We start from the raw sequence: 14,346 nt of genomic DNA on the forward strand, positions 1-14,346 counted from the left end.
TGCAAAATCCTAGGATAATCTGCGATTTCATTTATTCAAATTCACTTATTTAATTGTAAAGGTAAGGTTCAGAATGGATTTTTTAAAAGTTCGATTAACATGTGAACAAAATTCCATCAAACCCCAAATGAGAGGTCTTTAATTAACCCAGGATCTATGAAAGCCTTAAATTAAAAGCAAAGTGTTTTTGTGTGCATTATTCTAAGAAGAATCCACAGCGTTACTCAAAAAAGATTAAGAACTACCACCCTATCCTATTCTAGTACAAGAATATTTTATTCACATTAACAAATTAGCAATTAAGAAATAATTTAGGCTGGGTGTGGTGGCTCACACCTGTAATCCCAGCACTTCAGGAGGCTGAGATGGGCAAACCACTTGAGGCCAAGAGTTTGAGACCAGCCTGGCCAACATGGCAAAACCCCATCTCTGTTAAAAATACAAAAAGTTAGCTGGGCATGGTGGTGCGTTCCTGTAGTCCCAGCTACTTGGGTGGCTGAGGCACAAGAACTGCTTGAACCCGGGAGGCAGAGGTTGCAGAGTCAAGATTGCACCACTGTACTCCAGTCCGGGCTGGAGACTCTTTATCTCACAAAAAGGAAAAAAACCCAAAAAAACAAAAAACACTTAGTATTTACATGCCACTGTGGGTACAGAATGGTTCAAAAGAAACACACATTTTTTTTTTTTTTTTACCAGCCTATATATATTCTGCCTACTGTAGAGCAGGGAGAGGACTACAGGAGGGGCTGAATGATAGGGAATTAAGAAAACTCATGCTGCTTCCTGACAAGTGATAGTGTCCAGATCAGTGACTTTGGCATCAGTGATATCAGAGCTCAAACCCTGTCTTCTCTGTTGGCTTACTGTGCAACCTTGTAAACCTAAGCAGTCTGGGCATCAGTTAAACTAGGGATCACATAATCTCCACCTTTATTAAAGATGGGGGTGAAGATTAATTGAAAGAGTAATTAGAAAACATCTAAAGTTCAGTACTTGGCCTAGAGTAGGAAACTCTAATGGCAATGCCAATATTAAGATGGTACACAGTAAATCCCATGTATAAAATAGTTGTCACCTTTTAATGGTGGATCTTTTTTTTTTTTTTTTTTGAGACAGAGTCTCGCTCTGTCGCCCAGGCTGGAGTGCTGTGGCCGGATCTCAGCTCACTGCAAGCTCCGCCTCCCGGGTTCCCGCCATTCTCCTGCCTCAGGCTCCCGAGTAGCTGGGGCTACAGGCGCCCGCCACCTCGCCCGGCTAGTTTTTTGTATTTTTTAGTAGAGACGGGGTTTCACCGTGTTAGCCAGGATGGTCTCGATCTCCTGACCTCGTGATCCGCCCGTCTCGGCCTCCCAAAGTGCTGGGATTACAGGCTTGAGCCACCGCGCCCGGCCAATGGTGGATCTTAAGAGCAATTCTGGATAAACATTTACACAAAATAAGAGGTTAAGGACAGAGCCGCAAAAAAGATTCTTATCCAACTCTGATTTTAAAGAAAATTCAGGGGCTCTGAGTTGATGTTGCAACCTGCCCAGTTATTTGGCTGGACGCTTCTTTGTAAGAGGGTCCAGATTTCCTGGCAACTTGGCTACCAATCCTTATGTCACTGCCTAAGCACATTACACGCATTTTTTTCCACCAACAGGAATAAAAAGGAAAGAACATAACAGACTTTAACATGTATGTAACAAGAACAAAAAGCTAAATATCTATGGAGCTGCCACATGTTTCCTAATAACAGACTCCAGAAGTTACCTTTGTACTTCAATAGTTCCCATGGTTTCATAGGCAAAATCACATTTATTGTCAATTTCAATAGCCTTGCTGATAAGTTCCAAACCTCTATCCAGATCTTGCTTCCACTGAAGTTGAAGTAAACTGCAAATGCAAAAAAATAGTCAGATATGACCATGGCCCAGTATCAGTAGAAATACACATGTATTAATATGACTCAATTTCTACCTTCCATGAACTTATAAGTTAACTTACAAGGAAAAACAAAACCTAAAGCAATATATAATCAGCATCAAATTGTGTTTTTTTCCTCAACTTATATTGGTTTTCTAGTCTAAGTTCCTTATTACAAAAAGGGTTCAAGGTCTAAGCTCTATTACTAACTTATCTTGCATCCCTTATTTTTCACTTTATATAAATTTAAGTGAAATTTCTTAGGATAATTCAAGTACACAAAGGCCACGAACACTTGTGTATGCTTGCTATTTTGATATAAGCAACAGCTGACAGGATATTCAGTTTAAAATTAAAACCCTTAACATAGAGCAAAAATAGTACGTTAATTTTTCTTTCTTTCTTTCTTTCTTTTTTTTTTTTTTTTTTTTGTTGAGACACAGCCTCACTCTGCCGCCCAGGCTGGAATGCAGTGGTGCAATCTTGGCTCACTGCAACCTCCACCTCCCGGGTTCAAGTGATTCTCACTCCTTAGCCTCCTGAGTAGCTGGGAATCAGGCATGTGCCACCACACCCGGCTAATTTTTTGTAGTTTTAGTAGACACTGGGTTTCACCATGTTGGCCAGGCAGGTTTCGAACTCCCAATCTCAGGTGATCCGCCTGCCTTGGCCTCCCAAAGTACTAGGATTACAGGTGTGAGCCACTGCGCCTGGCCTCCTTAACTAACTTCTGTAAGAATGAAAAGACATCCAGGAGCATTAAGAAGTTTGTCAATTAACTTCTCTACCGCAGTCCCCTTCCTCAGTGGCCAAAATAAATACATTTTATTACTATGCAAGAAATTCATTATCTCATTGGAACAACCACAAAAATACATACCCTTTATGAACATATGTTGTGGCATTATCTGGTTCCAAATCAATACATTTATCATACATTTCATCAGCTTTACCAAACTGTTGTTGATCTGTTAATGCCTATGTGAGGAGATACTTCAGTTATATTAAGGTAACTGTCAACCTAAGCAGTTAAAAGTGTATTTATTATTCATTATAAAAATTTACTTCATTTATTCATTATTACAAAATTATCATGTTTTGGGGATACAGACTGATTTACATTTTACAACTTAATTGTTGGAGTTTTTAGGTGGCACTGGTATAAATATAAAATCTTAACTGTCCTCTTTCTTCAGCAAGTGGTTACCTGCCATAGCAGATAATCTCTGGTAAACTGTTCAATACAGATAATCCCATTCTTAGTGACAGCTCTAATATCACATTCTCATAGGTACAGTCACATCACTTATTCATGATTTATCATAATACAGCTCAAGGGAATTTTTTTTTTTTTTGGAGCCAGAGTTTCATTCTCGTTACCCAGGCTGGGGTGCAATGGCACAATCTCTGCTCACTGCAACTTCCGCATCTTGGGTTCAAGTGATCCTCCTGCCTCAGCCTCCTGAGTAACTGGGACTACGGGCACGCAACACCTTGCTTGGCTAATTTTTGTATTTTTAATAGAGATGGGGTTTCACTATGTTGGCCAGGTTGGACTCGAACTCCTGACCTTAGGTGATCCACCCACCTTGGCCTCCCAAAGTTCTGGGATTACAGGAGTGAGCCACCGTACCCAGCCAGGGAATTATCTTAAGGGCAATATTCATCTGTAGGTATAAATTAAGATGTATGTGTTAAATGTCTTCAGAGCTATTTCTTTGAAATTATTGATTTTTTAAAAAGCAGCTATAACTGCTTCAACTAATACATCTCCAAAAATAATTTCCTAATATTATCTAATACCTAGCCCATATTCGGTTAACCCCAGTTATTTATAAGATGACTTTTAAGAACTATGTGAGTCATTATTTTTGGCTGTATGGCTCTTAGTCTTTTCATATCTAAAATAAGCTAACTTAAATGTTTTAAAAATCTCTTAAAAATATCAAAGAAATATAGTCAGCACATCTTCTTTATAATAAAAATCAGAAAGATGTAGAAAGTATAAATATTTTTATAGCTTCCACCATTGTGAGCATATGCCTTCCTGATATATTTATCTGTCTCTATTTACCTCCCTATTCATTTTCTTTCACATGGTTTAGTTCATTTAGTATACAATTTTCCCTTTAATAACAGGCAGTGCTATATCTTGCTTTGTTAACTTTAATGTATTTTTAACTTTTAATGGCTGCATAATATACCATTAAGTGAGTGTACAATTCTGCAAACATAATTCAATCTTCTGTTGAACATTTACGATTTTCCCCAATTGTCTGTCATAGTTAACAATAATGTAATAAACACTTATTTTGAAAACAAAAGAAGCAGCTATAATCAGCTATCTTAAGGCAAATCCCACGGCTGAAATGTAAGGCATAGTTCTGTGGATATCAGACTATGCTCAAGCTGTAACTTTGCGAGTTGGCCAGCATCTAAACCAAAGCTTTGAGAGCCAAAAAAGTTACACTAAGTATATATACACACACACATACATACACGTACTGTATGCATATATAAAGTTACATATACCATATAGTGAAGCTAAAATTAGAAAACAGATCAAAGAAAAGAAATCTGAGTGCAAAATGACTGTAATAATGCTAATGCTGATGAGAAGACAGCTCATACAAACCAAACCTATCTTGAAGGCAGAACGGTAATAGGGAAATATGCTATTGGGAAAGTTCTGCAGAAGAGTTGTTCCCCAGTAGCGGTTGCTATTCGGTGGCCTTTGCTCTTCTAGATGCTTAGAGAAATCTGCACCAAAAAAGCCCTTCTGAATTCCATGACAATGATGAGGATGTTGCTGTCACTTCCCGGTTTGTTACCAATTATAAGGCATAAACTCAAGTGTACCCATTCATAGGATTAAAATGTACACTTCAATGCAGTTATATATAAGACCTACCTCTAAAGAACTGATCCAACACAAACCAATTTTCTCATAGTTCCACCCTCAATAAACCCTTAAAATCCTTGTGAAATTGTTCTTATAACCTGCCTAGAGATACCATGAAGGAAATTAGAAACAAAGCAACCAACCTTAAGATGGGTTTAAGGAGAGGGGTCAACCAGGGATGGTAATACATATATATATATATATTTTGGAAATACAGTCTCACTCTGTTGCCCATGCTGGAGTGCAGTGGTGCAATCTCAGCTTACTGCAACCTCTGCCTCCCGGGTTCAAGTGATTCTCCTACCTCAGCCTCCCCAGTTGCTGGGATAACAGGTGTGCACCAAACCACACCCAGCTAATTTGTATATTTTTAGTAGAGATGGGGTTTCTCTATGCTGGCCAGGCTAGTCTCAAACTCCTGGTTCAAGTGATCTGCCTGCCTCAGCCTCTCAAAGTGCTGGGATTGCAGGCAGGAGCCACCACACCCAGCCAGGGGAGGGTAATTTGTTATTGTTTCCTATTTCTATGCTGTGGAGAAAAACCCAACATGTCTTTTGTAATTAAAAAGAAAAATAAAGTATATAGAGCATCAGTCTTCAACACTTTCCCAGCACTTCTGGCACCACAGACCGGTTTTGTGGAAGACAATTTTTGCATGGATGGGGGTGGGAGGAGGAGGGATGGTTTTGGGATGAAACTGTTCCACCTCAGATCATCAGGCACCAGAATCTAATGCTGCGGCTGATTTGACAGTGACAGGAGGCAGAGCTCAGGTAGTAATGCTTGCCCAGTGCTCACCCGCTGGGCGGCCCCATTCCTAAGAGGCCTCAAAGCAGCTGTACCGCTGATACAGAGTGTTGAGATGGCTAGTTTATGCAGATACCAAAACCAATTTTCAGCTTTAAGAAAGAAAACTGAGTCATTCAGAGGTCATTTATTTGAGGGGAAAATGTATGACCATGACCTACAAGAAGCTAATCATTTTCATTTAAATGGATGATTTAAAACTAAGAAGTTTTCAAGAATTTCAGACTACAATAAGAAAGTTAAAACAATTCAGATTTAAATCCTGCTTTTCGTACCTTCAATCCTAAACCAAGAGAGTTTCAAGAATTTTAGATAAAGTAAAGATAAAATAAACTATTACAACAACCTAGCCATATAAAAAGGCAGTGACCAAACAGAAAGAAATGCCTTTCTGTGGATATTTTCTCCACCAACTGCATACAGTAAATTTTCCTAAGGCAATTACTTTTTGCAAAACCAATCCAAAAGAAGAAAGGACAGAAATTTTTGCCTTAAGCTTCCCCATATTGAGTTTAGGGCCATGATTTCCAAATTGTGTAACAAAGGAGCCTCTTCTGAGGTGATTCAGGACCAACCAGGAGCCATGAGAATCAATCAGGAACAAAGCCATCTGCTTCCAAAGAAGCTGCAACCATGACAGCACTGTTTTCTGATTTCCACACTGAGATGTAGCATATGTATGCAGTTATTTTTTAAAAATCTGAAAAAAACATTTACCTGGGCGTATAGTGCATAGCCTTCGGCACACCTTGGAAATTTCTTTATGACCTCTTCAAAACCTTTCATAGCTGCTTGGATTTGTGAAGAGTTGTTTCCTGTATATGCCTGGCGGTACTATAAAAAAATCAAAACAGGCCTGTCAAATCAAGAACTCAAAAACTCATGGAATGTTATCATAAACATACAAAATTACATAAATATTTCCAAAAAACAGGTGATTTGCTAACATAATCTGCAGCATCCAAAAGGGTTCCAAGTAGGTATCTCAGCAGCAGAGAGCCAAAGGTTACGTACAACGACGACTCCATGGCCACTATACAATTTCAAGATGTTCAATACTGTAGAAGAGGGCATACTAATTTGTAAGAAGTGAACTTTGCAATAAATGAATTTTAAATCTAGTAAAATTTTTGTCATTTTTTTCATTTATAATATATATTTGTGACACAATTTCTTCCTTTAAACGGAAAATTCTTTTAGGACTCTAGCCATACAGCTAACTGGAAGTACCTTATTTTACTAGAAATGCACTTTAAAAAAAAAATGCAACCTTTTGAGCTTTATGTTTCTGAATATTAAGAAATAGTTCTATGAAACAGGGGTGAGAGAGCAAGTCACATGATGTCATGTTTACAGAGTATTTCCTCAAAATGTTTTTCTTTTTGTATTGATTTATGGTGGAGAAGCAGGGAGACCAGTTCTGTTTAGGGAAGTATAAAATCAGGGACAAACATCTATCAAGATGAACCCAAACAAATGTCTAGAGAAAAACAAGAGCTAGGTATTAACCAGCACCTTTTTTCCTCAGTAGTTATCCTTTGGGAAAGAAAGAAAGAGAAGACTTTGTAGACAATGAGATACTCATTTTTGTTGACACTGGAAAATAAAAGTGATGTTTAGGAAAATAGAAGAGATAGTAGTACCTACCAATGCAAAACATTTCTGTGCTTGTGCCAGAGCAGACTCAGGTCTTAACCTAATACACTCATCAAAATCTGCCACTGCTTCTTCAACTTGATCAAGGAGTATTTTCAGCTAAGAAAAAAATACGGAAATAAATGTAATTCAAATAGGCCCACCAGTTAAGTATGTTCTGTATCCCATCTCTATTATTACAGCTCAGCATAATGCTGAGGATGCAGTAATTATTCAATATATAATTACTTTCTAGAAACAGTGAATTTAAAAATCTTGAAATTTAAAAGGCAAGATTCCAAAACATAAAAATGGTATCCAACTTTTAGAAAGGACTACAAGCCAACCATTTCTGCACTGCAATTCTGACCACTATTAAGCAAGAAACCCCTTCTTCTAGAAAACTAAACATCCTGTACATTCTAATATCAAAGCAGGTTAGACATCAGATAATTACCTTTCAAATGAATCTTCAGACATTACCAGTAAAGATCAAAATGTCAAGAATTTTAAGAGGTTATCTCAACGCTTAACATCCTTCCGAAAGAAATAGTCATGCATAATTACATCTCAATCAACAGACCGCAAGATTGTAATACTGCATTTTTACTGTACCTTTTCTATGTTTAGATATGTTTTAGACACACAGATACTTACCATTGTGTTATAACTGCATATAATATTTGGTACAGTAACACGCTATACAGGTTTGTAGCTTAGGAGCAACAGGCTACAACATACAGCTTAGGTGTGTAGTAGGCTATACCATCTAGGTTTGTGTAAGTACACTCTATGATGTCCGCACAACAAAATCACCGAATAATGCACTTCACAGGCAGGACACATGACGCTATTAGGTAAAATTCTCCATTAGAAAGAACTTCAGCTCTTCTGTTATTATCATGCATAGCCCACACTTTACCATAAAGCATTCCAAGAAGCCATATTAAGCCCACTATAAAGCTATGTTTTCCCCACCTGAGACAGTAATTGGAAACTGTTTCTTCTCTATATATTTCCACTAAAAAACTAATATGCCTGTTACAAAACTTGAAAAGATAAATACACTTATTTTTACGATTTGGACAGTCCAGACTATTTCCTTATATAGCAGGAAGCTCACAAAAATCATCCTGTTGATTCTAGAATTAACTCAGATTGCTTACTAAATGTTATTAATGTTTTACTCATTGAAAACCTATGAACCAGAAACACCAGAAAAACAAACTTGAACTGGTAAGCCAACAGTTTTTGCCTTCCTTTACTCTTTTTTCGTAAGTAAATACCAAAATTAAACAAAGGCCAATTCAAACTGTAAACCACTGTGGTACTTTGTTCACAACTATCAGAAATTATATTAAAAAAATCAAGAAAATTATACAAGAAATTCTCAAAAATGGTATCAAATAACTCAATCTAAAAGTCAGACCTCTAGGTAAGAAAACAGACGTACCTGTCCTCGGTGGTGATAAACATCTGCATTCTGAGGGTCGATGTCAGCAGCCATGTTAAAATCCTGAGTGGACAGCAAAGGCTGCTGCTGTTGCATGTACATGCTGCCTCTTTTGATGAGAGCATTTGCTCGAAGCTATATACCCCAAATGAGGAAAGGTTCATCATTACTTTTTTTCCTCCAATCTAGTTTCTTTAAATAACAGCTTTTTTCTATCATCCACATATCACAAAGGTCACCCTTTTAAAGTATGCATGTCAGCTGTTTTTAGTATATTCACTAAGTTGTATATTGATTACCACTATCTAATTCCAGAACATTTTCATCACCCTTAAAAGAAATCCCATACAAACAGGCAGTCACTCTCCATCCCCGCTCACCTCCTACACTCTTCAGCCCCTAGAAACCACCAATCTATTTTCTATTTCTACGGATTTGTATATTCTGGATGTTTCATATAAGTGGAATCATACATTATATATAGCCTTCTGTGTCTGGCTTCTTTGATTTAGCATAATGTTTTCAAGGTTCATCCATATTGTAGCATGTATCAGTTTTTCATTCTTTTGTTATGCCTGAAAAATATTCCATTGTACAGGTATCACATTTTATTTATCCATTCATCAACCGATGGACATCTGAGCTTCTTTCACTTTTTGGCTACCATAAATAATGCTGCTATGAACATTCATATACAAGATTTTTTAAAAAGTTTTTTAACATAGGATGAGATTTTGCTGTGTTGCCCAGGGTAGACTAGAACTCCTGGGTTCCCAAAGTGCTGGGATTATAGGTGTGAGCCTCCACACCCAGCTCTCATGTACAAGTTTTTGTGTTAATGAATGTACTAAATTATCTTGGGTATATACCTAGGAGTGGAATTACTAGATCATACGGTAACTTTTTGAGGAACTGCCAAACTAATTTCCAAAAGGGCTTTCCCATTGTATTAATACATTTCCACCAGCAATGTATGAGGGTTCCAATTTTCCACACCTTCAAAAACACTTATTATTATCCACCATGTTTTTTATTAGAGCCTTATTGTCTTTTTGATTATAGCCATCCTAGGAGGTGTGAAGTGGCATCTCACTGTGGTTTTGATTTGCATTTCCCTAATGGCTAATGACGCCATCTTGTCATTTACATATTTTTTGGAGAAATGTCTATTCAGATCCTTTGCCCATTTTTAACTTAGGTTGTCTTTTTACTGTTGAGCTCTTAGAGTTCTTTATTCTGGATACAAGCTCCTAATCAGATACATGATTTGTGAATATTTTTCCCATGTTGAGTGATGTGTTTTCTCCTTCTTGATGGTGTCTTTTCACACAGAAGTTTTGTTTTGTTGTTTTGAGACAGGATCTCTGTCACCCAGGCTGGAGTACAGTGGCACAATCACGGCTCACCGCAGACTCGACCTCCCAGGCTCAGGGGATCCTCCCACCTCAGCCTCCTGAGTAGCTGGGACTACAGGCACATGCCGTCACGCCCAGCTAATTTTCAGGCATGAGCCAACACCCCCAGCCAAGCACAGAAGTCTGATCACATCCAATTTATTGTTTTTTGTTTTTTTTTTTGGTTGCTTGTGCTTTTGGTGCCATATCTAAGAAACTACTATTTATCTAAGGTAACAAACATTTAGTCCTCTATTTTATCCTAAGAGTTTTATAGTTTTAGCTCTTAAACATTAGGGGCTCTAATCCATTTAAAGTTAATTTTTGTACATGGCATATGGTAAGCATCATTACTACTTGCCATTAAAAGTCATGTGATCATGAAAACAATACGTTTCTTTAAAATTTTGTTCAAAGCAATAGTACATACATATAGAACAAATAATATGCTCCATAATTGTAACAAAAACATATATAACAGTTGTAATCATCAGGAAAATCAGCAGAATATTAAAGATAATATTATGAGGGTATCTTCAATTCGAAAATCTCATTTTGAAAGAAACTTTTAACAATATTTAGGTCTTAAAAACAACTATTATATCCGCCCAAATACAGCAGATGAGAGAGGCTACAGAGTTCATGTAATGCAATGAGGAAACAGGTCAGAGATGTTAACAAACTAATAAGTAATATAGTTAATTGGTGGTTAAATTCTGTTTTGTTACACTGAATAGAATGTAACAATTCAACAGATGCCCCTGAATCTTAATTATGAAATGCATAATACACAGCACATTAAGAATACTTAGAAAATGTTAGGCTGTTCCAACTGTACAACTGCAAAACTTTTGGCATATTTATACATTCTATTTTTAGAACCTTTTTTTCATGTAACATAAAACCTTTCTGAATATATTAATGTGTTTTTATTAAGTGTTTTATACCTGGTGCTACAAATTATACGTTACTTACAGCATTATCTACAGAATTGCTATATCACTTTTACCACTGCCCAAATACAGTCCAATACAGTAGGCAGTGGCTACAGGGAGAAGATGAAACTACCAGATGCTACAGGAAAAAAAAAGTCCTTTCCTAAATAAAGATAAATATCATTGATATTTATATTTTCAGATTCACTGCACCAATTACGTTATTATTAAGAGTAGTTTCTTCAAAAACAAAAACAGCCCTTCGAAGAATGGCAGTTGAAATGCTTTAAAAAATCTGGCAAAACATAATGAAAGGCATCACCTTCTATTTAATAATTTCTTCACACACATTTTTTAATGTACCTTCACATTAGCTTCTTTCAAACTGATGACTTTATCTAAATCTGGTTTGGCCGCATTGGCATTGCCAATAAGCAGGTAGAAGGTAGCTCGTAGTAGTAATGCTTCTGCCATGTATTTGCCTTCAGCATCTATTTCTTTTGAGCATTCACTTATGATTTTATCGTAGTTTTCTTCTTCCATATACTGTTTGGCCTTTAAATATCCAGAACTGAAAATAAAAACAAACATAGGAAATTATTTACTAAGAAAAAATTAAATGTGCACGGGTATAGTGGCTCACGCCTGTAATCCCAGCACTTTAGGAGGCTGAGGTGGGCGGATCATTGAGGTCAGGCATTCAAGACCAGCCTCGCTAACGTGGTGAAACCTGTTTCTACTAAAAATACAAAAATGAGCTGGGCATGGTGGCGTGTGCCTGTAATCCCAGCTACTCAGGAGCTGAGGCAGGAGAATCGCTTGAACCTGGGAGGCGTTGGTTGCAGTGAGCCGAGATGGAGCCACTGCATTCCAGCCTGGGTGACAGAGCGAGACTCCACCTCATAAAAAAAAAGAAAGAAAAGAAAAGAACGAAAAAATTAAATGTTAAAACATGCCACATTTAGCACACCTGAGTAAATTAAGCAATTGTCTATTTGCCCTTAACAAGATAATCAGCCAGTGTGGGATGGAGCTGGGGTGGGGAAAGGGCGGTACGGTTAAAGAGATTAGGATTTTTGATGTAGATGGGGATTTTCTTGAAACCTTGGACAAGGAGTTTTAAAAAGGAAGCAGCAGAGTCCTGGGTAATACCTCAGCTCAGACATTTAGATACTGAAAAGATGAGCTAATGAAAGAAAGACTGATCTGCAATATGGGTAAGGATCCTGTCTTATTCACCTTCCTATCTGAAGCACATCAATGGTACTCAACAGTGTTTAACGGTTAACAGAAGGAACAGGGAACTAGGAAATAAGTGAGTTTAGAGTCACAGAAGCTAAGGCAAGAGGTGTGAGCAGACCTAGAATTAATAACTGAACTTATTAAAGAAGCGAATTCAAAGTACGACTCTTCCATCAATTAATACTTTAAAAAACATCCTTCTCTATATTTTAAAGAGCAGTGAACACAGTATCTCTTATTATTCTTCTAAGATGATGACTTTTATGGAGATGCTTGTAGAAGTAATCTTTTTATCTGAAATTTGTACTAAGTGTCATGAGGTACATGAGGTATCTTCCAAACATAAGGCATTGTAAATTAAAGTACATTTTCTTATTTCAGTTGTTATATGTGTATAGAAAAAACTGGCAAATGACTTAAAAGTTACGTCAGGCCAGACGCGGTGGCTCATGCCTGTAATCCCAGTAGTCTAGAAGGCTGACGCGGGAGGATCACCTGAGCCCAGGAGTTCAAGACCAGGCGGGGCAACATGGCAAGACCCCCATCTCCATAATTAAAAACAAAAAAAATTGGCCAGCCACGGTGGTGTGCACCTAGAGTCCCAGCTACTTAAGAGGCTGAGGCGAGAGGATAGCTTGATTCCAGGAGTTGGAGGCTGCAGTAAGCTATGATCGCACCACTGTATTCCAGCCTGAGTGACCCCCTCTCTCTCCTTTTTGTTTTTTGAGACAGAGTCTTGCTCTGTTCCCCAGACTGGAGTACAGTGGCATGATCTCAGCTCACTTCAACCTCTGCCTCTGGGACTCAAGCCATCCTCCCACCTCAGCCTCCCCAGTTGCTGGGACTATAGGTGGACACCACCATGCCAAGCTAATTTTTGTTAGTTTTCTGTAGAGATAGGGCTTCTCCATGTTGCCCAGGCTAGTCTCAAACTCCTAGACTCAAGCAATCTGCCCACCTCAGCCTCTCAAAGTGTTGGGATTACAGGCATGAGCCACCATGCCTGGCCTGACCCTGTATCTTAAAAAAATAAATTAAAAAAGTTATGTCAGTGAAAAATCTTATAAGCTCTACCCTAACCTCTCCTGAAATTACATTCAAATGTTGCCTACATTCTAGTTTTGTTTCTCAGCTCACCAGGCTAAGAAAACACAAACAGGCCAGGCGCGGTGGCTCACACCTGTAATTCCAACACTTTGGGAGGCCGAGATGGGCAGATCACCTGAGGTCGGGAGTTCGAGACCAGTCTGGCCAACATGGGAAACTCCGTCTCCACTAAAAATACAAAAATTAGTTGGCGTCGTGGTGTGTGCCTGTAATCCCAGATACTAGGGAAGCTGAGGCGGGAGAATCGCTTGATCCCAGGAGGCAGAGGCTACAGTGAGCCAAGACTGTGCCACCACTGCACTCCAGCCTAGGCAAAAGAGACTCCGTATCAAATAAAAAAAAAAAAGAGAGAGAAAAGAAAGAAAACACAATGATTTAAATCAGATTAGAAGTAATGTCAACTTACTGAAGAACATAAGTGTTAGTTATTTATAAGCATGATTTCTACACCTCGCAATAACCTCGTAAGGTAAATATTACTAGCTCCATTTAAAGGATGATAAAGCTAAGGCTCACAGTAAACTGGCATTTAAAACTTAGGTCCAATTCCAGTTAGTGTGCTGATGATAGCTAGCTACATCCTACCATCTCTCAATAAAGCTTTTAGAATAATGGTATTAAATTCATTATAGTTTTTCTGGGACAAGGACTATTTCCTAACCAGAAGAAGAAATTGTTTGCATAACAGTCACAAAGCGCTAACATGACATCTTGAACACTTACTTCCCAACTACAATCTTCTCAAAGATTGTGTATCAATGAACTAAAATTTGTACACTGCAGTATAATTATGCATAGTATCTTCTCTTAAAAGGTCACCAGCAATGGTAGAAAAATTGGAAGATAAAAATCAAAAGCAATTTGTTTCCTCAAACCCTGCAATATGCTGCAGATGCAAAACCCAGTTATGCTCAGCTACTAGAACAGTATTTCCTTTTCTTCCTAACTCATTAAAAAATATCA

The 14,346-nt window shown here is 37.9% G+C and overlaps 1 protein-coding gene across 1 annotated transcript in view; it reads right to left on the reverse strand.

The window, feature by feature from the left end:
• The window catches only part of TOMM70 (translocase of outer mitochondrial membrane 70), a 39,644-nt gene that overhangs the window by 3,164 nt on the left and 22,134 nt on the right, over positions 1-14,346 (reverse strand). The window contains exons 6-11 of the mRNA XM_025375487.1: positions 11,398-11,605; positions 8,706-8,840; positions 7,265-7,372; positions 6,335-6,451; positions 2,789-2,886; positions 1,756-1,878 (exon numbers count right to left, since the gene is read on the reverse strand). Coding sequence (XP_025231272.1) covers positions 1,756-1,878; positions 2,789-2,886; positions 6,335-6,451; positions 7,265-7,372; positions 8,706-8,840; positions 11,398-11,605 — 789 coding nt within the window. The remainder of the gene's footprint in view (positions 1-1,755; positions 1,879-2,788; positions 2,887-6,334; positions 6,452-7,264; positions 7,373-8,705; positions 8,841-11,397; positions 11,606-14,346) is intronic.

The sequence above is a fragment of the Theropithecus gelada genome, chromosome 2 (assembly GCF_003255815.1).
Source record: "Theropithecus gelada isolate Dixy chromosome 2, Tgel_1.0, whole genome shotgun sequence".
NCBI classification, from domain to species: Eukaryota; Metazoa; Chordata; class Mammalia; order Primates; family Cercopithecidae; genus Theropithecus; species Theropithecus gelada.